This window comes from Cariama cristata, unplaced genomic scaffold (assembly GCF_000690535.1).
Source record: "Cariama cristata isolate BGI_N322 unplaced genomic scaffold, ASM69053v1 scaffold8685, whole genome shotgun sequence".
NCBI lineage: Eukaryota > Metazoa > Chordata > Aves > Cariamiformes > Cariamidae > Cariama > Cariama cristata.
The window spans coordinates 107,112-132,773 of record NW_009615771.1 but is presented as its reverse complement, the minus strand read 5'-3'; the positions used below and the strand labels follow the sequence as shown (position 1 = coordinate 132,773).

The 25,662-nt window shown below is 39.6% G+C and overlaps 1 protein-coding gene across 1 annotated transcript in view; it reads right to left on the bottom strand.

The window, feature by feature from the left end:
* PTPRM (protein tyrosine phosphatase, receptor type, M) overlaps positions 1-25,662 on the bottom strand; it is a gene marked incomplete at its 5' end in the record, with an annotated part of 157,445 nt that overhangs the window by 33,443 nt on the left and 98,340 nt on the right. The window contains 3 exons of the mRNA XM_009699945.1: positions 808-905; positions 18,476-18,512; positions 20,515-20,591. Of these exons, the coding sequence (XP_009698247.1) occupies positions 808-905; positions 18,476-18,512; positions 20,515-20,591 (212 nt within the window). The remainder of the gene's footprint in view (positions 1-807; positions 906-18,475; positions 18,513-20,514; positions 20,592-25,662) is intronic.

Here is a 25,662-nt window from a genome sequence, read left to right as displayed (position 1 = left end):
AGCAAATTTTCTTGAAAAAACCACCCTAGATGAGAATTAAGACACCAGTGCATAGACAAAGCAGGAAATTAAAAGACTCAGTTATTGACAGTTGTGAGAAACAAAGAAAGTGGTTCCATTCAATACTTGTTGAAAACAAAATTAGCCATAATGACTCGAGTAGGAGGCTTACTTTAGAAGTTATCAAGCAAAGAAAGAAAAGTACACAGTATCAACCAGGTAACTCAAGCTTTCCTTTACTACTCAGCTCCTGAAGAAGACCTCCTGGTCAACGAATTCAGTACACAAGCGAGTAAAGCTAATTTTTTCTGGTTTTGTTCAGAAGGCTTACAGGAAGGAAAACCCAAACAAATCAGGTTGATTTAGACTCATATACTATGAAGAAGGTGCAATTTCATAGTTTAACTACTTTTCTCAGAAATCTGTTTCAGAATTACTCCTCCTTAGCCTCAAAAAAAAAAAAAAAGATGACTCCATACCTTGTTCTGTAACCAGTTCCCTGGTTTCCCTCAATAGAAATTGTATGTCTGAGAGTTACACAATGACGCTTTCCCTCTTTGGCAGTCCTGGCAGGCTGTGCTGCACAGAATGCAGCTTTATCAGTTACTCTTTCATTGTGCTAATATTATCAAAGCCAAGCATCCCAGGCATGTTTAAAACAATTGATAATGAACCTCTTAGCACAGGCAGCCATAAATATTTTATGTGCTATACTCAGTATATAAGCATTTTGTTGGTCCACTATTTAATTTCCAAAAGCAAACACCTTGGAAGTCTTTCATCTTTTTAAGTACAAAAATCACTTACCCTTCCCACTTCTACGAGATTAGTAACCATGATTATGCTGGCTGTGTTTTCATGCCATACCATTCTCCAAAAGTCATATATTGTCTCCTGCATTGGTCCTGAAACAATAAATCAAATGAAAGGTTACTATCTGAAAGTCTCATGATTGGAAGCTTGTCTCTGGGGAACTTTGAGAAACTGTGACTAAACACATATATTCATATCACTATCATCATATTTTTCATTTAGGGTCAATTCCTTTTCTGTCATGCCACCTATCTGCATTTAAGTATTTTTCCCCTGAAATAGTGCTCGGAAAGAAAGTTAGTTCTCTAGCATTTAGGTATTTATCTCTGTAATACCCAGAAGTGGAATTATAAATAATAGGTAACATTACTCTTTCTCTTAACAATTGGATGATAACCTAGGGAAGGTGTATTTGGAATGAAATGAGCCTCAATGGACTATGTGGCCTTTCCCGGTTTCTAATATTTTTCTTAGTATACACTATCCATCAAATTACCCCAGCTCCTAAATTGTACTTCCTGAAGTGAGACAGAAGTTATAGTTTTTTGCTGCAGTGTATCACTTTGCAAAACAGCAGGGAAAGTGGTGAAGGACCCTGGCATGCCACGGCAGCCACGTCCTCTGCAGCGCTTTCCCCAACAACCTGGGCGCTTTTGTAGACGAACACACCGGGCTGCCTCTAGCGTCGTGCTAAAGCTGGGAACCAGCCCACAGGAAACGTAACAGAAATGGAAAAAGTCGAGAACAACCACATCACTTTGTGTGTGCCCGGCCCTCTCTGGTTCTAGCCTACATGTCTTACCCATCACGGTTGGGTGTGCCACCCCAATTTTAAACCACTGCTTTAAAATCATTGAGCCAATAAGAATAAACAAATGTAAAGTACTATTAGGTACTATAAACTTCACATCCATACTGAATCTATTAGTGAACTGCCACACTGCAGTAAGCAATTAGTGGCTTATTTAGAGAGGTGCCTTAAATCAGCTAACTGGAGGACGAAGGGATAATGTCTTGGCCTAAACGCTCCTCTAGTGAAAAAACCAACACTCTTAAGCATTACAAAACAATACATTGACAGATTTGGGTAGTTTGGCACCCATGTTTTGGTACTTTGAGCTCCCTTTGAAAATAAAATTTTCATTCTGAAAGTCAAGGAGTTAGTGAAAAATTTAGTAATACATTATTGCTATATTATCATGGCAGGGGGGTTGGACGAGATGATCATTGAAGGTCCCTTCCGACCCAAACCATTCTGTGATTCTATGACTTTGTGATTCTATGATACTATAGGCAAGTCAAAACCAACTCACTAGGCAAATAACGTCACAGTTGTGACATTAACTTACTCAGAACTCAAGCTGAAGAAAAAGGATGGTAATAGTCTAAAACTTTTGAATTTTAAAAATCGATTTTTATTTTCAGCAATTTCAAAGGATAATTTTATCACCCATAATTTGCATAGACCATGTAAAGAAATTACGTATTCTCCCCCTTACTTTCTTTGCTTTTAAAAATGCTGCATATATAGTTAGTTTCACAGGTTCCCCTATAGTCATTCAACTTGCCTTTTACTTGCTTTGGTAGCTCATATAACAGGAGAAAAAGCCATTTAAAACAACAGGAGGCTATGACTGTTAGAACACAAGAAAAGTCAGAAGGTCTCAGAGTAGAAATAACAGCAGAATCTAACAACTACAGTTTCTGAAATTACCAAATTCAAGCTGATGTTGTGGCTGCAAAACTGGACACATTTTTTTTCTTTTAATTGACGATGCAGAACAGTTGATACTTTCATGAGATTTCATTCTGAAGTATGACAAGAGTTAAGTCACTCTCCACCACAAGGAAATGTACAGTAAGTATTTTACTTCTACATAAGTGTCCTGGATATGTAATACAGACATGATCCAAGTGAAATTTTGAATGTCACAGTAAGATAATTCATCAACATTACAGTGAAAGTTTAGCTTGCTTGTGTTTCAATAATGTAGGATTCAATACAGCTTTTGGGAGAAATAAAGTCATGACAGCCATTAGAAAGATTTTGGGCCAACCTCTCCTACTGGGAAAAGAAAGGAGACTATTTTACTCTATATAGTAGGAAAATACTATCTCTGCATAGCTCCTTCCTTCCTCTCAAATCTCAAACAAATATTCAGCAAAATTACTATTGCTATCATCTTTGATGGCGCGTAGCTAAAAATAAGATTAGAGAAGGGCAGTTTTCCACAGAGTAGTGTCCTGGAAAGAGTCTGCAAGTTCATGACACACTATTAAGGTTATTTACGCTTGATCAAGGACAACAAATAACAACACTATTGCTTCAGGAATCTTGATTCACAACCTGGTTTAATGGAGAAAATCTAAATGGCTCCACTGCAATCTGTCACCACTGGATATTGTGATGTTCCAGGACTGTTCATCTGAATATGTTTTCGGTAAAGCTGCAGGAAAGGCGAGAAAAGATCCTCTGTCTACACAGCCCTCTTCTTTTCCTCTTGCAAGAAGACTGAATCTTTGAGAAACTGAGGGGCAATGAAGCAGGTTTCTTTACGTATTATTTCAGTTTTCTTTCCTACAGATTCACTTGAGATACAAGATGGTTGGGCCCTACTTTGTATCAGTCATTTCTTTTTGACAGCTCTGGGATAACCTGCAACAATTTATTCCTGATTTTTTTTTTTTTTCTACAGACAGTATAATTTGTCTCGTGATTTAAAGATTCCTATATTTCAGATCCTGCAATCACCAATTACAACTGAGGAGAGATACCAAACATCATTTTTTTCCTGAAGATTTTGGATTTGTCAGTCTTTATAAAGAAAAAAAAAGATAACAAATTACAAGAAAAACAAATATTTAGAAAAGTAATAGCATTTTTCAGGCCAGAGAAAGAGCTGAGCTCTGACAAGTCTGTCAAGCTTGATTCCAAATGTTCTTCTAGAAGAAATGTCCTATCCTGCAGTGCTGAGTGCGCTCTTCTCAGTCTTACTATCCAAACAATAAGACAATCATAATTAAAAGTGCCTGACAGGATCTCTTGCTCTCCTCAAGTCCTCTCCCATTCTTACATGTGGCCTCCAAACTTCTTTCATGTTCAGGACACTGAAAGGAAAAAACCCACCCGAAAACCTACCTTAAAGTCTCAGAAAGTAATTATTTTCTACCCCATTTTTCTTTTCTTCTTGACATTTTTCAAATTATTTTCCAACATATGAATAAATTATTACTTGTCTCCAGCCAGAATTGAAAAGCATTAGAGGCCAGGTAGGGCTGGAGGATTTACTGTCAGGAAGAACTGAGCAATTGGATTCCAGAGACTCGTGGCAGGGAGAGAAAGAGCCTGCAACTGTTCTGAGCATCAGCTTTACCGCTGTGTGCACCATGGGCAGGCAGGTTATTCCCAGCAGTTGCCCCTTTGCGGAGGGAGAAGGTCTGAAGAGAAGGTTTTGTGCTGCCTCACAGAAAGCCTGTGGCGTACCCCATTAGCTACACAATACAGTAGTTGGGATCAAAGATTTCTGCTGTGAAAAAAAGAAATCAACAACATTCTGCAACCAGAAGATGAAATGCAAAGGAAAATATGAAAAAGAAATCAACCCTCCAAACCCCAGGCTAATTAAATGCGTTACTGAAAAAACTCAACAGAAATGATCGGTTGTACATATCACAGCCATTAGTTGTATTACCAGTAGTTGCTAGTTGCTGCTCTGGGAACACAAACATACTAGGAAACAGAAAATCACACAGCTCTTAAGGATGGTTTAAACTCTTAAGAAGCTGCTTCTGTACCCAGAGCTTTCTCGAGCCTCTATTTCTGCTTGTTACTGTGAGACCCAGTTCTGACAACTGGTATTGCTACTGGGGTATGTGATCAATTTGAACCTCATAAACTAGCCCAGAATGCAGGGAAAAGTGTTCAGATGTAGGAAAGAAAGCAAACACACAAAGAAACAAGTAAAACCTGAATCCTGAAATGTCCCCAGCACTTACTCAGATGGGACTTGTAAATCTATGGGTCATTTTTCAATTTCTAGAAAAGCAAGCAGCTTAAGCGATGAACAAATAGCTTCTAAAACGTTTTTTCTAGTGTAGAACGTCAAATCCACAAGCTAATGTTTGGTCCACCTGAGACCAAATTCAATGATAGATATTAAAGATAGAAATGTGCAGAGAATGAACAAATCCCTTTAAGCTCCAGAGGTTCCCCAGGGATAGTGCATGGGCAGCGGTCGCCGTTAGCATGTGTCGATCGAGGCAGCGGACTGACAAATGCAAGACTTTTATCTGCAGCAGCTAAATTCCAACTTGAGAAGAGTGCAATAAACCTCCTTCCAGGGAGCAGACGTGAGGAGGTGGTTATAAAATGGTTCCCTCGCCTAATGGGTACTGCAGTTTCTAGGAGCAATGATAACCGTCTTCTCTTTTGACTGAAGCAAAACTTGCTGCTTGCTATTGTGCCTCCCAACAACTTGACCATTCAAGGACAACTTGCTAATATGCCTGCATAGAGGGAGCTGCATTTTAGCCCTCATTCCTTATGATGTATGATCCCTTCAAAATGAACTTGAGATGTAGTACATGTCTTCTTATTAACAGATATGGCTGCATGGCAAAAAAAAAAGGCAAAAAGCAATGATCCCCTTTGCAATGACACTGTCAAAAAAACTCTACAACCACCATATAGCAGAAATTGTTAAAATACACATGAAAGTGTAAAACCAGAGATTAAAAAGAAAAAAATTACTGGGAGAACAGGCTACAAGCTAATAGGTTAAAAAGTTCAAGAATTCTCCTTTTCCTAATGAACCTCTCAAATGGGACAGACTAGCTGTTAGTAGGATAACTTACAGAGAATTTCACAGGAGGAAGCAAAATTACAGGGTTACTAATGCTCTGTCAGTCCAGTGATCTGATAATCCATAAATGCATGTTATTTGCTCTTTCAACCACACTAGAATTCAGAGGTAAGAACAAAACGTCCTTTCAGAAAAAATTATGTAGAAAACTGCAGTCAAATGTTACTTCAAACTCTAAATATCACCGACTGCAGGCAAGGGAATATATCCCTTAACTAAAATACATTTTTTCCCTACTCAATAAGGCAACGTGCCCAAGATTTTATCAACAGGAATTTGCAGGCGCATCATTATGTGATCAGGTTTTCACGAGTGCTCAGGTCAGCAGCTCTGCAAACCTGCACGCACGCCTCTGCCTCACCCGCTGCAGACTATGGAGTGTACGATTAGGTTCTGCTTTTTCATAAAGTGAAATAAAATAAATAAAAGGTCGTGATCTTTCTATCTCAAATAGTCGGCACGCTATAAAGAAAAGTGACAGATCGCAGTTGTGCCGATTTAGCCAACTGGCAAGATAAACTGCTAGGTCAGTATTTTTTTGTAATTGCATCGCCGGTGCCACACAGCAGTACAGCTGGATGCTGGCTCATCTCTACCTGCCCCAAATGAGCTGGCTTCTGAACAGAAGATACTTGGAAGATCTGATCAGCCGCTGATAATCTGATTTGTCAAAGGCAGTCTGTACCATGTGCTTGCTGAACAGGTACAGCAGCGTGCGTTTAACTTGCACGCACCCTTCCAGGAGTTCTGAGGGGTTTTAGTGCCTCCATGGAGGCCAGCGAAGTCCAGAACAAAGCTCTGCTATAAAAACTTAAAAAAACTCAGGCAGTGATCATGCAGTCTTTCTGCAATAACTTCTTTCAAAATAGGTTTAGACATTTGTTTTCTACCATAACATATGCACTTAAATTGACTTTAAAGGCTTATACAAGAGTATATTTTCATAGGCACAGTATGTCTGCTCCTATAATACTGTGAATAATTTTTAAGTCTGAGATAAAACTGGTCAAGATATCACTAAACCATATGGGCCCACCACTCACCAATAGCTATCCAAATGCATACAGATCAGTCCTTTGTATTTTAAGGTGTCAAGAAAATAATGATGAAAAAGAATCAGGTCATATAACCTGGATGCTTCTAATGCTTTCATTAAAAGTCCTCTCAAGTCTGTTCCAGAAACTAAAACGACATCGAGGGTAAAACGTACCTATTGGCTTTTACTGAGGTCTCCCGTAGGCCTAGCACTGTAAGAATTAGCACACTAAAAGGCAACAGATGTTTGTACTGGCCAAACTTGGCCGTAAATGCTTCAGTGCTATTTATCAATTGCTGGTTTCTAGCTGCCATACTTCAGTATCAATTATTATTTGTCACTTCTGCATACCCCAGCCCCAGACATTTCGTGCACTAAAGAATCTCAATGAAATTACACAAAACCCCTGTAATGAGCTGAAAAACCACATTCTCGCTTTTATCACTTTATTTCATTTGACTTACAGTGCTGACTGTGATGGCATTTGAAATGCACTTTCTAATTTTAGCCTTATAAATATTAATTATTATGTAATCTTCAGCAGGGCTATATTGTAATTATACAGCTATGCTGGCTTTTCTAATAAAACTTTCTTGGAAAACTCTCTTGCCTTGGAAAGATACAAATAAACAAAGCTGTGGAGAAACTTCCAATGAGGTTGGTTCCCTATATGTACGTTACGCTGGCAGCCAGCCCAAGCAAGGAAACCTAAGGCTTTGGCTACTCTTACGTGAGGTATGAAAAAAACCTCTCCCTCTGTTTCATACCTTATTTTAACCGATTCCTCCATACTAGTAGATCCAGAGATGGCGCAGAGAGCACCCACTTGTTTCCAGAGGCAGTAATTGACTCATAGCCAGGTAAGAACAAACACTATTTGATAAGCAATAATCCTACTACAAATTAATTCACAAACAAATCAAAAATGTTCACTTTCTCCTAACACTAGTTTGAATCCAGGCTTCAGAATATACCGTGCATATCAAGTATATGCAGCATCTGTATTTGAGTTGTAGCCAGTCCACCATTTCTTTTTTTGGCCTTTTGCAAGGGTACCACCTTACAATGTGAAAAGAGGAAAGAGCATGCAGCAACACTACTCCCCGGTAAGTCACCTCAGCTACACCCAAGTGGGTTCATCAGGACAGAGCTATGAATTTACAATGTGTTTTTCGTTATTTCCTCACCTTAGATGGATTGTCAATAAGAAACGGATCTGACTGAATCTTGTTAGCTTGACATTTCAGGAAAATGCTGCTTATAAAGCAAGCTGAAATGCTTTCTTGGGACAAATCCTGCCCAGTGCAGCTACTGGCAACACAGAGGCTTCCTACTGCACCCTTTGCCCAGGAAAACCGCAGCCTTCCCTCGCCGTCAGCCAAGGGACAGCACAGTGAATAGTAACCGCCTGATTTTCACGCGCAGACAAAACCCTACCTGCTCCGAGCTAGCCAGTCGGCAAGCCCCGCTGCCGGCACACCGCTGCACCTGAAAGCTGGCGTTCACAAAATGAAATTATCAGAGTGCTTTCAAGTCCCATTAGCTTGCAACGAGGCTTAGATTGCTAAGTGACTGAGCTGCATGTAGAGATTTTATCTATAGCTCCCATGGGAGTGAGCAGTGCTTTGCCTGGCTTTCGATACCACCTCCTCCTATATTTAGAGGAGTCAGCACTAGACCTTTCACAGGGTGAAGGAAAGGAGGAGACTGACCTGTAAATTCCCCATCTCTTTCCGAATGTAAAAAGAACACAGAAACATTTGGTCTGTAACATACCGTTTACAACATACAGTAGTGATGAGCCACAGTCCTATTTTATGAAATATAAGCAAGCATCTCACAGCTAGCTAAAACAAACTCCTCCATTCTAAATTCCCAGTTTAATATAGAGATGCTTTAAAATATATCCTTTGAGTAATGACAAAACGGATTATTCCAGAGAATTTTCCAAAATTGCTCATTTCACAAAACTACATAATCACTTTGAAACTACATGTTTTATAAGTGTGTGTATATACACACATGCATCAACCATTAGCTAGAGCTGGATCATTGCTCTTGCTGACATTTCCTCTGCTCCTGTCCTGCAGTGGTTCTGTGGGCAGTCGGAAAGTTCTATGGGGATGTGGTATTTATTCTCAGGAATATCACATGGCATTTTCTTTCCTTTATTGATACAGATCTAACCAGGCTGGAACAGCGCATGTCTCTATGCATTATTTTGTCTGCAGTATGGTACCACCTAGAAATCCCAGCCGGGGACTGGAGCTCCGCTGTAGCAGGAACCGCATTACACGTTAAATGCCCATGAATACCCAGAAGGTGTCCGTGCCCCTCGCAGCCACAGCCCCAACGTACCTTGGGAGACAACAGGAACCAAGGCTTGGCATCATGTACAGCAGCCACAATGTGCCAGCTCCTGAGCCATTTCTGCATAACCTTACCTCTCCCTGCTCCACATCAGTATTTCCATCATGTTCAGAAACAAGTCAGTGCTGCACTTAAACATATTTTTATGCCTGAGACCAGACTTTATTTGTGCACTCTTGGCAGGTGCTATTTAAGACATTTTTATAACACTACAGCGAATGCTACCAGCTAACTTTCCATCTAATAAAGTGTTACACACTTATTGATTGACATTTCTCCACAGCTAAATTTCCAATACCAGCTCCGTTTGTTCTGTATCAACAAAATAAAACGAAAATGTCATATGATTTCCCAAAGAATAAATAGCACATTCCCCTAACACCTTTTGACTACTCGCAGAAGTACTGCAGGCTGGGAACAGGGGAACTGGCAGCAAGAGAAATGGTCCAGATTTATCCAGTTAGCCTAGATTAGGCAAAGCTGAATGCCATAAAAGCTGTGTACATAGTACTACTGGCCATGTACGTACCATTATGCTGTTCAAGAAAGCTGCTTTTTCTGATCTTAATTGCAGGAAATTAAAAAACTCAGCAAAGCAATCTACTTGTAGTTTAATGCAGTTCATCCAGTATAACTGAAGAACTCTTTCCTTCATATAATTTGTTTGCCACGCAATGAGGATGTTAAATGGTCTGTTCCTCTCATTAACATTTTCTCAGACTGGATAAATCCAGTATCTTCCAACTTCTGCATCAGAGGTAGCACCCCGGGGGTCAGGGGTGCCCTCGTGAGGGTTACGTGGGACACCTGAACAAGGGCAGGGGCTCGGATCCGTACCCGGCACAGCTCAGCCGAGAGCGCTGCCAGGCCTGCGCGTCCGTGTTTTCCGCTGTGGAACAGGAACGCCTTGAAAACTGGAGCTGGAACCGGAGGCCTCCAGGTGTTTTCCAGCGGAGTGAAGCGGAGTTGGTCTCACTCGCACATGGACTAATTCCCTCTATGCCCTACAGACATTTAATTAACTACAGCCAAGCGTGTCGGGAGAACGAGAGGTGCCTCATCTGGGCAACGGAGATACAGGTCCAAATCGACTTAGGACAGCAACGTGAGGTACTGGCTCTCCATCTGCGGTCACAGCTCTGACCGAAGGCTTGTTCCAGGAGCCTTGAGCCCACGGTTTGAACCCGAACTAGCTTTGTGAACGCAGTCCAACGGAAAGTTTCAGTTCAGCTGATTCAATCTTTTCCAGTAAGAAAGCTGTTTTATTTTCTGATTTGGGCATTCTTCTCAATAAGGGTGATTTGCATCATGGAAATACAAATACCTATTAATCACCCATTCTAAATAGCCCATCTGAACTTGGGAAGACTAACAAATGTGGAATTTATTTTGTAAAAAACAGGCCGCCTGTCACATTTCCAATTCAAAAATCTTAGGTAATTGACTTGTTGGACTCAGTTCTTCATATCAACTTGTAAAGCAGAATCAATTTTGATGATGCATGAGAAGTTTAAGATCATTTTATCCCCTTCAGTAGAAGATTCCTTAGGGAATGGACAAACGAACCTAATTAGTCTTTCCCATTTCTACTTTCTATTTTCATGTTGAGTCAATCATAAGCACCAGGATGTAATAAAATCATCACTATTCTCTAGCTCAAAAATACGAGTTCATTTTGGCTACTTGTTTCTTTTATTTTTCCCCAAGGACCTTATTGTGAAGGAATGTTGCTCATGCTTGTGAGTAAGATATTCACATGCTGTATTTTTTAAACTTCTGCTGGGAGTTTAAGTGCATTAACACGAACACTTTACCCAGATGAACAAACAAGATAATTTAGACTACATTAAAGCATAAGTAAAAATGCTAGAAAACTCAAATTTGTCATAATTTATTATCCTGATGAGAGCTATCTCATTAGTGAGATATATCACTCACAATATATTTTTCTATTTAAGGCTGGAGAACTTTGGTACCCTTATTTCTTCCTCAGTCATAGAAATAGTCAGAATCAAACAAGTATTAGTCAGATCAAGACACATGTGAAGGTCATTAACAAATAAATGTGCATTGGATATTTTTCATTTTAAGATAATTATGGTAAAAATTAAATTTGCATGACAACAAATTCAGCACCATTATTTATTGTTATGTTTGGGAGCACATCGGTTATTTTCACCACTTCAAGTAGGAAAGGGCAACACTAACCTTTTAATTCTATTTTTTATTATATTTGATGGGAGAGTGCAGTATTTGATGCACACGGTAAACAAGGAAAGCCATTCTAACGTGCAGAGTGTGTTTGTGCTTAGTACAGACACAGTAAAATGAGCATGCTTGCAACAGAAGGAGATTTAGCAGGAGCAGAGGGAATCTCCACAAAGTCTACATCTGAATATGCAATGGCACGGAAAAATACAGATGGATAGGGAAGGAAATTAATCCAATAAGCCTGTATCTTTTTTTTTTTTTCAAAGGCAGTGCCTCAAAATCACCCAGACTGTCATGTGCATTGGTGGCCATATCAATATAGAGATTTCAGTTGCCACCAAAGGCTATAGAAGAGACGACAGGTTTCAAAGATTCAGATATAGTGACAAGATGAAAGAAAAGCTGCCTTATTTGTTTCTTGATACATTTGTTTCTGAAATACATTCTGTTTGTACATTTGCCACACTCTTTTTTTCTTCAGCAAATAAGAAGACAAAAAGCCTTCTTACACCTGCTGCCACGCTTCCTCCAGGCTGCTGAAGACCGGTTGGAAAATAAACCTCACAGAAAAAAAGATGCTTTGACTATGCGATTTTCCTGACAAACCGCATTTCTCTCCTCCTTCTGCTTTAGCATTAGGCTTCACTGATTGACAGACATGTTAACAGTACTCCGTCAAGAGTGCCAGGTACCTTCCCCATCAAGTCCAATTTATGGCTGATTCCTTATCGAGGATGGAAACGCTATCATCAAACATCAGCTTTTCATAATTTGCATCCCCCCAAAATACAGACATGTGCGGTACATTTGTAAGGCTGATGTCGTATACATCTTCCTTGGCCAAAAACCGGATTCTAGTGCATAATCTAGGTAATCAGAAGTCTGAGCAGCAAATACACAGCCACCTCCACAACGTTCTTTTCTGAAAGTGCGTTTGGTTCACAAGGGCAGTTTGCTCAGCTCTTGAGTTTCAGGAAGATCATAACTTCCTTGTTTGCAGGACATATTTTAAAGTCACATTTTTAAAAAAGAGGACAAATCTGTTACTTTTCACACAATCTTCTGTTTTCTACAATACAACCTTGAAACGTTTCCTTTTGCCTGATTCACCTCTGTCTACTTAATTACTGTAGTCTCTCATTTCTCTTACTTCTTAATTCGGATATGCAAAAGTCTGTTCTAAAAAAGCTATTCTAAACTGACTGAGGAATCAAACCAGTATTTTGTCTGTGAGACAGAAATCTAGACATGCTCTGGAGACCTTTATGTCTGATTTCCTGCTGCTCAGGCTTTGTGGGAGAGAGGATGGAAGGACTGCTTTTTCTTCCTCTGTGGCTTTGACTTGACAATGGACTACAGAATAATCATCAGCTTGTCAAAGCGTTGTTTCACGAGCCACATTAACAAGCAAGCGAAAGAACAGCCTGCAAGGGATGTGGGAATTTATATTAGCGAATAAATATTAAATAATAATGCAGTATCATTTCTAGAGCTTGTTTGTACTTTCAAAGAATTTCCAAAGGTTTATGAAAGGCAGGCATGTATTTTATGGAAAACGTAGCCACACATATGTGAAGAAGAATGCAAGTGGCTCTACCTAGTGATGGATCTATCAGCAGTTTCCAACAGTGCTCCCGTTTCACTTGGCCTGCTCAGGCCGATTCAGAGAAGTGCCGCCCTGCAACAGAGCCCAAGCCCACCGTGTATCCATGAGGAGAGCGGGCTAGCTCTGCACTGACAGCCTGCTACGCGGAACGGAAAGCAACAGGGGCATCTCATTCCCTGCACAGACCACACTACCACACAGCTGATTAAGACAAAGACAGAAAAATACAGGAATCATGAAAATGGTGAAAGATAACTGTTCTAACACAGTTATCACTAATCCTATCATAAACAAAGACGCAGACAGAAACTGTGGTATCTCAGGTACCATAAGGTGAAAACTAAAAAGTGTTGACTTTGATAGTCACCAGTTTTTACTACATACTGTCTCTTTTTGTCCTCAACACTAGTAAAAGTACCAACTTTTAAAAGCTGCTCCAACGTGTAATTGTTAACATCAGCCTTCAGTGGGAAACGGTAGTAAGAGAGCTCTGGTGAATTTGCCATGTGGCTCCACAATATGACCTGGAGATACCACTTCCCTATGTAAAGGATCTGCTACTTCTGTATGCATCCAGGGGCGGGAGAGAAAAGTAACTTCTCTGCCGTCTGTCACTGCGATCGCTAAACAGGTGAAGGCCCTGTTTCAGAAAGCCTCACCTATTCAATGCAGCGCTTAAGAATGGGTTTATCTCCCTCACTGAAGACAGGTGGGTTCAACCACTTTTTTTGTTTTGATGATTAAGAAGTAAAGGACAGCATCAAAAACAATTGAAGCTTCAAGATCAACACAGGTGTACAGAATTCAATCACTTGGTATATGTATTGGGAAACCAGCCTGACTACCCTACGTCCTGCAAAAATAACAGCATATATAAAGCTGAAAAAATGTGTAGAACTATCTTGCTTTGTTGTTTTTCGATTCTCCCTGAAGTAATTTCAAATGTTAATTTTCATCTGGAGGCTAAAACCATGGCAGCAGAAGTTTCTTTGTAAAGACAAGTGTGGGGCTTCCACACTGCTGTAGTTCTGACAACTTTTTGTAAGACAAAAACAAAAAACATGCCAAGGAAGTTAAGAGTATTATTATTCAAAGCATTATTTCTGCTTCAGATGCCTGAAAGGGAACTTTCAGTTTGAAAGAAAATGTATTTTTGTTTCTGAAAACCCTTATTAAAATGTTCATACAACACATACAGTCGTGTGTGGAAGAAAGACACGTATTTTGCAGAAGAGAGAAGGAATATGAAAGGGGTTATTACAGCGGCAAGTTTATGCTGCTGTAGCGAAGACTGTAAACATTTCCATTGTAAATATTTATTTTCAGAAGTTTACAACTCCTACCTAAAAAACTCCGCCTGAAACTTGACTTGATGTCTGTCCCCATCATCAGCAATACACAAAGTGAAACACTTTAGCATCGGCTTTACAATTGGATACAGACAAAGAAGAGGTTGTAAGGCTACACTGGGCTATTACACCCAAAGCTGTCAAGAGTAACTTTTTACAGACATTAAGATATGCTCTGAAGCGCTTCCACAAAACAGCCTAGATCCGGTTCCTCTGCATGCTGCAGCAAGCAGAGACTCCCTGCACCGCCAAGAGTATTCCGAAGCGTGAGACGCACAAACAAATGTACCTCCTCTGCAAAGGTACGCAGCGTCACGTGAGCATCTGCTGCTTCACGCCTGAGGGACCTGCTGGAAAACCAGCCCTGGTGGAAAGGGCAATGGGCGACGCTGTCGAAATACAGTAACGTTCGTTTGTCACTCATAATTTACAGTTGCTGGTGCAGTGGTGGAGGAAGCATTACAAAACCTTTGGCAGAGACTTGCTAAACGAAGCTAAGTCATAGCTCAGTTATCTACGTGAGCTTCAGGGGACACAGAACAAGTAAATACAGAAAAGATTATTTTTTCCTGCTTAGTAGTCAGGGTGAGACAGGCAAGATCACCAACAGTCATCCAATAGTACAAACATCCAGCAGTGGGTGTGGGAATAAGTACCGTACAGATATTCAACCTAATGCTCTCACTAAAGGACCTAGTTAAAATTCACTGATTACCTAACTCCTGGAAAAAAAACCCCTAACTGCCAGTAAATTGAAGAGATCATACAAGAGCTCGATATTCCGCTATATAAAAAAAAAAATTATATCTATGGAAACAAGGGATATGTAAAACAAAACAGCAAGTTTTAAATCGCACCGTCTTGCTGGTTCTGCATGACCCAATACACTGGCTTGTGATGAGGGATTCTTTTTAATCACGGTGACTCAGGTGCGGATCCCATCTGTTGATGCCAATTACAGCAGATCACCAAAAGTCTTTATTAGCTGTAAATTCAGTCTACCGCTCACATTATACTTATCACATAAAGGAAAATTGATGTTAATTTTATAATTGAAATTGCACACTCTGAATATATTACTCTTAAAATGGAAGTAAAACCTTTTTTGATTATTAGTTGAGAAAGCCTCCATTAGGCAAGTCTCTTAAAAAAATGTTTCTCCCCCTAATTCAAATTAGCAGCAGGATGCTATGAATGCCAAGGTGGAAAGACACCAGTCTGTATGTCAAACTCTGGTTAGTATGGAAGACAGTAACACTTTAATAAACAGGTGATTATGCAACTCCCAGCTCTGTTAAAAGCAGGCTGGTAGTCTATTACAAACTGATTAAATTTGCCACTTCTTCACTTTAAACAATTATATTTGCTCATTAACACTTGATATGTTGAATGCAGCTTAAGAACATAGCAAAATTAAATATCAATCATTCTGACTCCTCAGAGATTTAAAACTGACTCACGTAATGATACTTTCCTTCAAAGAACAATAGGCATGTGCACCTGTGAAAGTTGCGGTGGAGGAGAAAAGGGAGAATGGGGAAAGTTATTTAAAGACTGATGTAAAGTAGACATCACAGGAATTAAACATGCAGCTTAACTGTTGTGCTGCACTGATGTGTTTATACGTATCTATATGAAAGCGTGGTCTAAAACGGAGCATGAACATCGCTGGCTATACGGCAAGCCATGGCTCCTGACAGGCTTACCAGTAAGGAAGACGTACAGAGGCACAGTCTGTTTGACACGTGAAACAAATGTCTTTCCTTTTGTGGTTAATATACAGCCTTAAAGGAGTTTTAGAGATTATTCCCAGTCCCTATCACCTTTGCAAAAGACAGAGACTGCCCTTTACTGGAAGTGTTACTCTAGCGCAAAGGCTTGGTCGGGAAGCTGGGATACTGGAGAATAACGCTAACTAGCCTTTACACAGCTGCGCCTGTCAGGACATTGCAGAGAACTATAAAAAGCAGATGAGCATTTTTAACCCTATTCTGCAGATGGGAGATCTGAGACAGAGGAAGGAAAAGTAAGTTTCTCATGATTCTTCATCAGGCCAGGGACAGAGCCAAAGAGAATACATAAACCTCTTGAGATGAGTGCTCTTCATTCCTCCAGAATGGAGATACAAATCTGCTTCCCAACTGGCCTTAAAAAATAAGATGTTAAAGATGTAATCCACCACAAAACTCACAGCCAGATTATTCTGAATTTACTCTGAATGGTATGCCCATTTTTAAATGAATTTTATATTCTTCAGAGAGTCGGTTTCTCACTCATCACACCATGGGAGGGGTTAGGCATCCCGGCACACACTTAGCTGCACCTACACAGAAGAAACTGATGGGATCTGCCCCAAAGAATGACAGCCGAAACAGTCATATATCCTTTACATCTTGGAGGAAGACTTGTTTCTACTCCTCTTATTCTCCTTCTTGACTAGGTACTTCTTGATGCCGTATCAGGAAAAAGGTGTATCAAAGAAACTGTTGGACCTCGCTGGTGGGTCTGGTACATAGACTTTCAGTACCTTATTCATACATCATTACATACTTGTCTTTAAGAGCTGAAAGTACAAAAACCTCAAGCTTGGTATTTGCCGTTCAAGTACTATGATGAGTGATAAAGCTGCATTTAAACTTGCTTCAGATAGGGATCTCATCTGTCCATCAGAAAGCTGTCAGGGAGAACTGGTGAACCTCCTGATGAAAACAACTATTACAAACTGCAAGTAAAATGCCAACTGTGCATCTTTTTATTTTCGGATTCAATTTAAGGTGAAAACCAACAGCATCATGAGCCAAAGGTTAAATGGAACAATCCGTTTCTCCTTACAAGAGGAGGGTGCCCCAAGGGAATTAAGCAAATGCTGCATTTTTGTCCTAGTTTTCCCGTCTGGCTCATCCGTAGAAAGACTGTGGACTGAGGAATGTGGTGGATGGGTAGCAGAAGTGCAAGAAGCAGCACATTTAAATGGCTCATATTCTAAGATCATAAATTCTAATTCTGGTCTAGAAGTGTAATATTGATGGTAGTGAGGTGGTTCTAGAAATGAGATCTGCATTCTGCCCCACTGCCATCTGACACGAATTAACACCTCATTTGGGACCACCGAGGGCTGAAATACCGAAAGGCAGAGATACAAAGCCTGCCACTGGTAGGAGCAGGGACTGGAGGCTGCAGACTCTGGGTTACTTAGGGGACAACTGAATCACAGTAAGAGCTCATGTTTGACATGGCCAACATTTTCTCTGCTTTGACAAAAAGTCATAAAAAAGTATATATGACCTCTAAATCCAACATATGGTAAGATTATTCCGAGTATATTATACTCAGTACTCCAGCTGCCTCTCTTAAAAGGTTGGGCATGTGTTGAAATAACGTACGTGGGTGTAGGTCAGCTTCTTCAGATCCACGGGCAAATGCAGGAAGCTCTGTCACAGAATACCTATTAAGGAGAAGATTCCCTCCAAGCAGTGGCGGAGCAATCAAATTTTCACATATATGCTATCCAAGCACAGGCAGGAGATTGGCATATTGTTCAATATTATGATTAAGCAGTCACAGAAGACTTATCTTTCCCACCTGTTCCAGCTCTGAACTTGACCAAAAAATAAATAAGAACTGCATCAGAATGGGCAGATTATGTCTTTGAAGACAAGTACAAATTGAAAATTAATTTGTGTCTTGACAAAGGAATAGGTTCTTGTTCACAAGCAAGCTTTTAAATGACGGTCTGTAAAATTGTCTCTCTAGATCCCTTTGAAGAATCCCCCTGCAAACATAATATGTCTTTGGGTCCTCCACTGAAACTTGCTAACTAACTGAAGTGTTTTGTATTTTAAGGATCTGAAGCCTAGTTATCATCGAACAATTAAGAGAACATACATTTTCATGACACTGTTGTGTCTCTGAAAAGTTTACTGAATTTTTTGACCTTGACTTATTTCTTCGTTTCATGAGTTACAATATGTTGAGTAACTTCTGCCAAAAAGTATGTATTTTGCTTTTCTTCTCAAAACCTATCTGAACACAAAGGAAAGGACTGCTTAGTTGACATACCTGAAAATCAGATAATAATTCAGTTTGCTCACTTCTGCCTAAGTGAATGAGCCTAGTCTGTCCTGGATATTGATTATAACAAGACTGCATATTAGAGAACATAAACTCTAAGCCCAGTACCAAAACCTCTTAGCCTCACATAACTAAAAAGAAAGGGTCATAAACTTACCTTGTGTAGCAATGTAGTGATTTGGTCTATGATAACCCTAAAATAAATTGGAAAAAAAAAATATAAGCAATATGCACCTCAGCTATGCTGCTATGAGTGAAACTTTATTTAGAATAGGATTCAGTAAAAATCACAATACAGATAACGTGTTAGATGCAAAAGTTCTTTTTGGTGGGGGAAGGGCAAGGGAGAAGGGGAACAAGAAGCAAATGTGTCTTCTGCAAGTTACTTAAGTTGCAGCCTTGTACATTAGAGGACAGAAATAATACGTTCTCTCAGTCCCTTGCTGGCTCTGCTGAAAATGAACAGCATGAAACCCTCCCTAGCACTTGCAGATAATGGCATCAGACGCTCGTGGAGGCCGAGATGTACCTCCAAGCTATTGCTCTTGAGTGCCAAGCCTATCCCTTTTTTAACAGCTAGAGAACGCTAGACTTGCATTCAGCCTGGGGAAGGGTGGGGGGGTGGTCACTCTGTCCACTGTGATTTGTTTATGTTTTATTTCTGAACAGTAAAAAGGAGGGCAAATTCTTTGACTAGATGGTTTGGTATGAATACACTTGCTCACATCTAAATAGGAAGAACACAAAACAATTCCGTGTTTCTCTGATGACAAGAGCAACTTGGGCTCAAGCTGCCCCGCAATAAAGACTGACACTCTATGGATTCTTTGTAACATTGCATAAGTTACCAATAGGCAACAATACCACTTTTATAGTATTTGAGATTCTGATGTGAACGTCACCAAAGGGTTTGGGTTTTTTCTGACTCTAAAAGAGTCAGATCAAAATCTGACACAAGAACATACTAGTAGTCTAAAATGAGCACAATCCTGAACGCTGGAGAAAGTGTGAAAGTGAATTCAAGTCTAGGTCCCCAATGTGAACTCTCTCTTTCCTTTCATGACAGATCACTCCCTTCAGTTTAGTGAGATGTCTGACTAAATATATTTCCATATGTGCCTTTACCTCTTGGTGACCGTGCTATTCTTTCAAAGAGCAAGGGACTGAGCAGAAATCTGAGCTTAATTTAACGGTTCTTGAACATGCTAATAAACATCAATAGAAGGAGATATCTTCAGAAAGTCACATCTTCAGACTTCCGATTGTTACAACTGAAGTACTTGCCTTTCTTTTATAGCTCTAGTTCCTCCATACTCTGAGAAAAGCATCTGTTCCGTTCCTGTTTCACACTAGTGATTAAATCTGAACTGCAAACTGTGACGCTACTTTTCAAAGACGCCACTGCTGAACAAGAAATCTTTAGCAGACATAGTTTCCTATGAAGCAACACTTGTTTTACTTAGCCTAACATCTAGCACTCCATGTAAACAATAAAATTATTATCTTTGCTATCCTTAGATTTCTGGCTTTAGATAGTATTGAATTTCGAATGATTTTCAATTCTACTTTTGAGTTCATTCTTTCAACCAAAAACACCTTGTCTCTTAAAGAATTTATTCTAATGTAAAACATTAAGTTAACATGATGCAGAATGAACAAAGAAGCCACCTTCAATAATTAAACAGCCTACATATTTAATGAAATGTCTTGCTTGCATTAGAAGTACTGGTTAACAGCTGCAGAATGTACTTTGAAGGCGACTTAAAAGTGCAGAGATGACAAGAGATTGCAAATCTCTGCATTAGGCATTACAGAGTTTTGTCACATTAATATGCAAACAGCTTTCTTTTAAATGTGGAATGATGCCAAGCTGTTGACAGAAAGTGAAAATAACATTTCGTTAGCCCATATAAGCACCAGCAGGCAAAGTAGCCATACAGTGTTGCTGGCAAGGTTTCAGTCTAGTGGCAGCTGGAGGAAATGACTCCTTCATTTGCTTATTGACAAAACCTTTGAGGCTTTTTTTTTTTCCCTTTAGTGTACACCTAGCTTCCAAAGACAGTACTTTCCAACAATATTTAGCAGCTGATATTAGCTGTGGTATCTATTACAAATTATGAATAACGTGAGAATAATAAGAGCTCCCTCTTTGACTGAACACAACATTAAGTTTGTTGACTCCATCAGTATACCCACATCAATATAATTTCCATTGATGTAATCGGAACTTGTTTCTCCTTCAATGGGCTGCAATCTCACTCGAGAATGATCATCTGAAATGGGAACAATGGAGAGGAAAAAAAAAGTATTTTAAGACACATTCAGTAACAAAGCCTTCAGCAAAATACTTTAAAGTCAAACTAAAACCTCAGCACTTGCAAGTTCAGGCTTGTTTTGTTGTCCATGAAAACACTGTATCTACATTTAATCCTCATTTCAGTCATTCATATGACTTTCCAAATCCCCTCTGATTTTCAGTCTGAATGTCTTAAATATTTCTAATGGGAAACCCATAGCAATTATGTTTTTTGCCTTGACACACCCCCCTTTTGTCAGTACAATAAATAACATTAAGTTGTCAAAGGTTTAGTCACTTGGAAATACTTCTGCTAGTACTCAAAATAAGCTGAAGTCATTCTACAAGACATACTGCCACCACTCAGCTTCTGAAGGAAACTCATTATGTTTTCAGCAAGGGAGAAAGAAAAATAAAGTAATGACAAAACCCAAGCAGTCAGATAATGGCTTTGTCACTGAATTTTGCTCCAATGTGGCCATCTATACCTACCCAGGAATGTGCAAACACTTCCAACTTTATTTTCTAAACTCCAATCCAAAACACCATAGCATGAATTTGTTTCTTGTCAGCTGCCTCACCTTCTTTATGATACGACAGCAGTGATTAAGAAGTACTAGAGGCTAGATCCCCCCACCCAAGAACCTCTGTATGCTGGCAGGCCTTTTTCTTCTTTGAGACTTCATATGCTCCTCTTGAGTCTCTTCGTTCAACAACAGCCAAACACAATGACTTTTCCAGAATGCTGCACAAGCTGTTGCTAAAACAATTGGAGGGTATGATCCCAAGGATGGAGAGATTGTAAACAGCCACTTTGCTGCTTTGTTTAAGAGTTACTCTTGCTAATTAGATACCTGTGTATTATTGGTTTTGAATGCTGCTTGCTAGCTGAGCCAATATTACTTGCAGCTGATGACAGACCTTCATGACTCATTATTTGGTTATAAGTGTAAATAAGCATTAGAGCACCTGAAACTTGCCACCCATGTTCTGAATAGCTGTTTTTTTCACCTTTAAAAAATCCTAAAAGATAACAAATGAATGAAAGAACATGAAGTGGCTTAAAACCCCAGCTTCATCATAAGTAGCATAATATTGGCCCACATTATGGGGGAGGAAGGAGAGGGCAAGTGGCTCTTAAAATAACATTGTTTTAGAATTGCAAGTCAGGAGATTTTCAAATGGCTGAGTAGGAAAGGAAGAGGCGAATTCTTTATTTCATCCTCTTCTTTGCTCCAAGTCTCGGGGACTAGAGATCTCACAGCCTCATTTGCTTCCCTGGGATTCCCTTGGGAGAGAGAAAGGGCATACTTCTAAACCAAATACAGTAAATCAGAATGAATTAAAATTCCAGCTGTAGGTTCCACACAGCTTTTATTTCGCTATTTTCTTGTGATTATTTCACCCAACAAACTTTAAGAATGAGTTTTTCCAAATATGTTGGAATATTCGAATCAACTAGGTTCATCAGTTAGCCTTTTCAGCCTCTTTATTCACTTTTCCAAGACTAAAAATTTATAGAGATGTGACTCTCCATTACATAACCCATGCTGGTCTGACCCCACCAAGCTACGCTTATCCAAGTGCAGTGCTATTCTCTGCTCAATTAAGCTATTAATCAATTTCTTCAGAACAGAGGTTTAGCTCATAGGCCCTTAATTCTAAAAATCCATCTTACTTAAGAAAGATACTACATTAGGAACTTTCTAAGCTCTAGACATGGCTGCTGCTTTTACAGTTTTGGGACCCGATCCAACTTCTGCCGAAGTAAGCAGACTCCAGAAGTCAAGCTTGCTTGGACTCATGGTATGTTTTTGTTCACATTTTCATGATTTCCTGCATCATTGCCTTGAAAACATTCTCACCAAGACAACGCAGGCTAGTAAAGATCTCCACTTTTATATTTCTTGAATTACCCAGGGCAGGATTCAGTTGCCTAAGCACAAGCATCTCATGCCACTTTATATACCCGGGGACACACTGCCTAGCCTTCAGCTGCCACTGTGGAATAACACAAGTCTCTCCTGTGTACGGTGTCACATTTGTTGGTCCTGCACAAATGTCCTGCGTCACCTGAAATGGCACTCATTGTCCATGTTTAGGGAACTGAATCCCGTCTTTGATGACTTGCACGCCAATGAGTTTCATATGGGGCAAAACAAGCTCAAACTTCCCACTAAGGAACATCTTAAAAATATTACTTGCTGTTATTTCTTTTAGCCTGATTCATACAATTGAATAATATGCAGTGGTATCTGTTCTTTACCTTTCCTGTTATTTTGTTATTGTCTCCATTTACTCCATTCTTTCCTTGCAATAATTCTTGCTTCTCATTGGGCAAAACTAAACAAGTTGCTTCATACCTACATCTTCATATTGTCTTTTTGCCCTTTTTTCTTCTCATGTGCATCCTTTCTAGTACTGCATTCTCAGCTAAGTTTCTGGGAATTCTGAAGGTAATGGACTGTTCAATACCCATTTATTTGCAGTGGAACTGGAGTCACTCCCTTTTTTTATTGCTTTGAGAACTCTAGTTAACTCCTTACTGCATGGCAACGCTTCTTAATTTGAAAAAAAGTCTTCAGTCAACAAAAAGAAATGTTACTGTGTCTATGCCTATGCTTATGTCAAGCAGATTTAAACCTGAGGTACACAAGCCATGTATTGTTCCAAAATGTAAGTTCATTCTTAAATGAATTGTAATTGTCTAGATTTTTAGGGTATTTTTTCCTTTATACTTCAGCTGCTCTTGACAATTCTTGTAGCTTTTAAATACTCTCTTTTCCAGCTCATTGTTATTTTGATACCCCTCTATTAGGAGATCAAACCTAACTTTGCACTGATCACTTAAGCTTTCAAAATTAGTTACGTTAGAATTAATTTGTCTTTGTAGAAAATAGTAATAGATAATGAATACAAGCATTTTATTCTTGCTCCCCTCATGCTACCTACAACATGTACATGCCAGCCTGCAGACTGTGGTCTCTAACAAGCCCCTTGAGTAGCTGGTTGATTAGCATGCCTAGCCAATGACCCCTTCTTGGGACGTGCCTTGCTGGTTCTTTGTAAATCAAGCCCTTTATAAATGTCTCACCTAAAATCTTCAGCTGCTTTTAAAAGCTGTGATCGATATTCTCTTCTCATTTAGTCAATATTGACTTAGGTACAAATAAATACAGAACCCATCTCATTCTGAAATTACCTCGAGATCTCTCCTGAGGAAAAACCCAACAGATTTTACCAAAATCCATGCATAATCCTACACAATTACGGCAGAAGCTGTGGTTTGTTTTAGGTAAAAAAAGATTCTTTCAGCAGATTCGTGCCAGTTTTAGTTCTTAATGAGAAAACACAAAGTTGTTTGTGTTCAGTAAAGGAGCATGTTTTCTGTGGGTGACTGGACTGTGATCATGCTTCAGCTTGTCGACAGAGTGACTCACAAGTTGTACCCACTTTCCTACAGTGGGTAGGGCACGCTTGTAGCCAATTCAACGCACGTCACTTGGGTAATGTAAAGGATATTGCCATTTTGACAAGCTCCTGTAATGCTGTCCGCCTGGTACTATTGTTTTAGTTCCCTCAGAGAACAGTAACGACTACAAGCAATAATGTAACAGGAGTGTCTTGGGGAAAATTTAAACAAAGAGGATAAATGGATGGAAAAAAATTACATTAAACGCTTTACAGAAAAAATATACATTTCATTATAACCATGTACCCATAGTTAGTGGCACCTGAACCATTGTATTTTTAAGTTTTTAAACACAGCATAAAAAGACAACTTAGTAAAATGCTTTTCAGATAAAGCAAATACTTTATGCAACTATCTGGGACAAATTTCAGAAGTGGACCGCTAAAACTGTACTCTCAGACTCTGAAACAAGCAATCATTTATCCAACAGAAAAACACATAAAATACTTAAACAGTTAACTACCCCATTTGCATACATGTATTTAACAGATGACAAACTGGGCAGTTTCAGCCTCTCTTTTAAGATACTGCCTTTAACTCTAATGGATTTTAATTTTAACTTGTCTTATCTGTGTTTTCACAGCCACATAAATAGGAAGTGCTATTGATAACAACTCCAACCTTTTGCTAAATGCTGAGGACATTAAAAGTAAATTGAGATCTAAATGATCTGAGTTATATTTGCCCTCTCAGAAAGCCTTCAGTATCACTTGTAATTGCCATTGATTCGTGTATCTAATATCTTTTACTTGTTTTCCCTTGGCTACTCATCACTTCATTACCTCAGATATACAGCACCAGTAGTTGTCTTCAACCAAAGGGTGTCAGAGGGTTAGGTGACATTAAGGAGGGGACTGACAACACTAAACCTGACTAAAAGAGAAGATCTATTGTCATAGGCTTGGACTGGAAATAAAATTCCACAAAGGAAGGATAAACATAAAACTTTTGGATAATGTTATTTCTGCCTTCAGTATTTTTACTTAAATAACAAAAGTCATCTAATGTATTGCTACATCCTCACAAAATGAGGTTTGTTACACATTAAAGATTGCTTGGAGGGAAACGAGCAAAACCACAGCTAGCTAACTTACCTTCTTTTCCATATGCTCCAGCCCATCATGATGTTCACATTTCCCTAGAAGATTTCACTTCCTTTTTCAGTAAGTAGCACAGTATACATCCAAAATGCAGAGCAATACTACCATGTCCGTTGAAACCAATGTGGCAGAGAGCATCTCTTGCTTAACTTGCCTCTCTCCACAAGCATTTCCGCAGCGAGTTACAGAGCTGTTCTCTCTTTGCAGACTGTCTCAGCCCAGCTGGACCTGTGCCGTAAGGGCCTGCTCCTACCGCCTATGGCAGGGTGCTGAGCCAGCGGCTGGGCTCTCTAGACTCGTTGTGCAAGCACTGCAGGGAGGACCTCCTGAGGTGGGGATTCAGAAGCATGCAAACGGCCTCTATTTCTGCATCGTTTCTCTAGAAGAGCTGTCCTTCTCTCTGTCAGGTCCACGTGGCTCACTGATGAGGAAACCTAGGTAGATCTGTGCCTGGACAAGCACCTAGATTAGGTGCT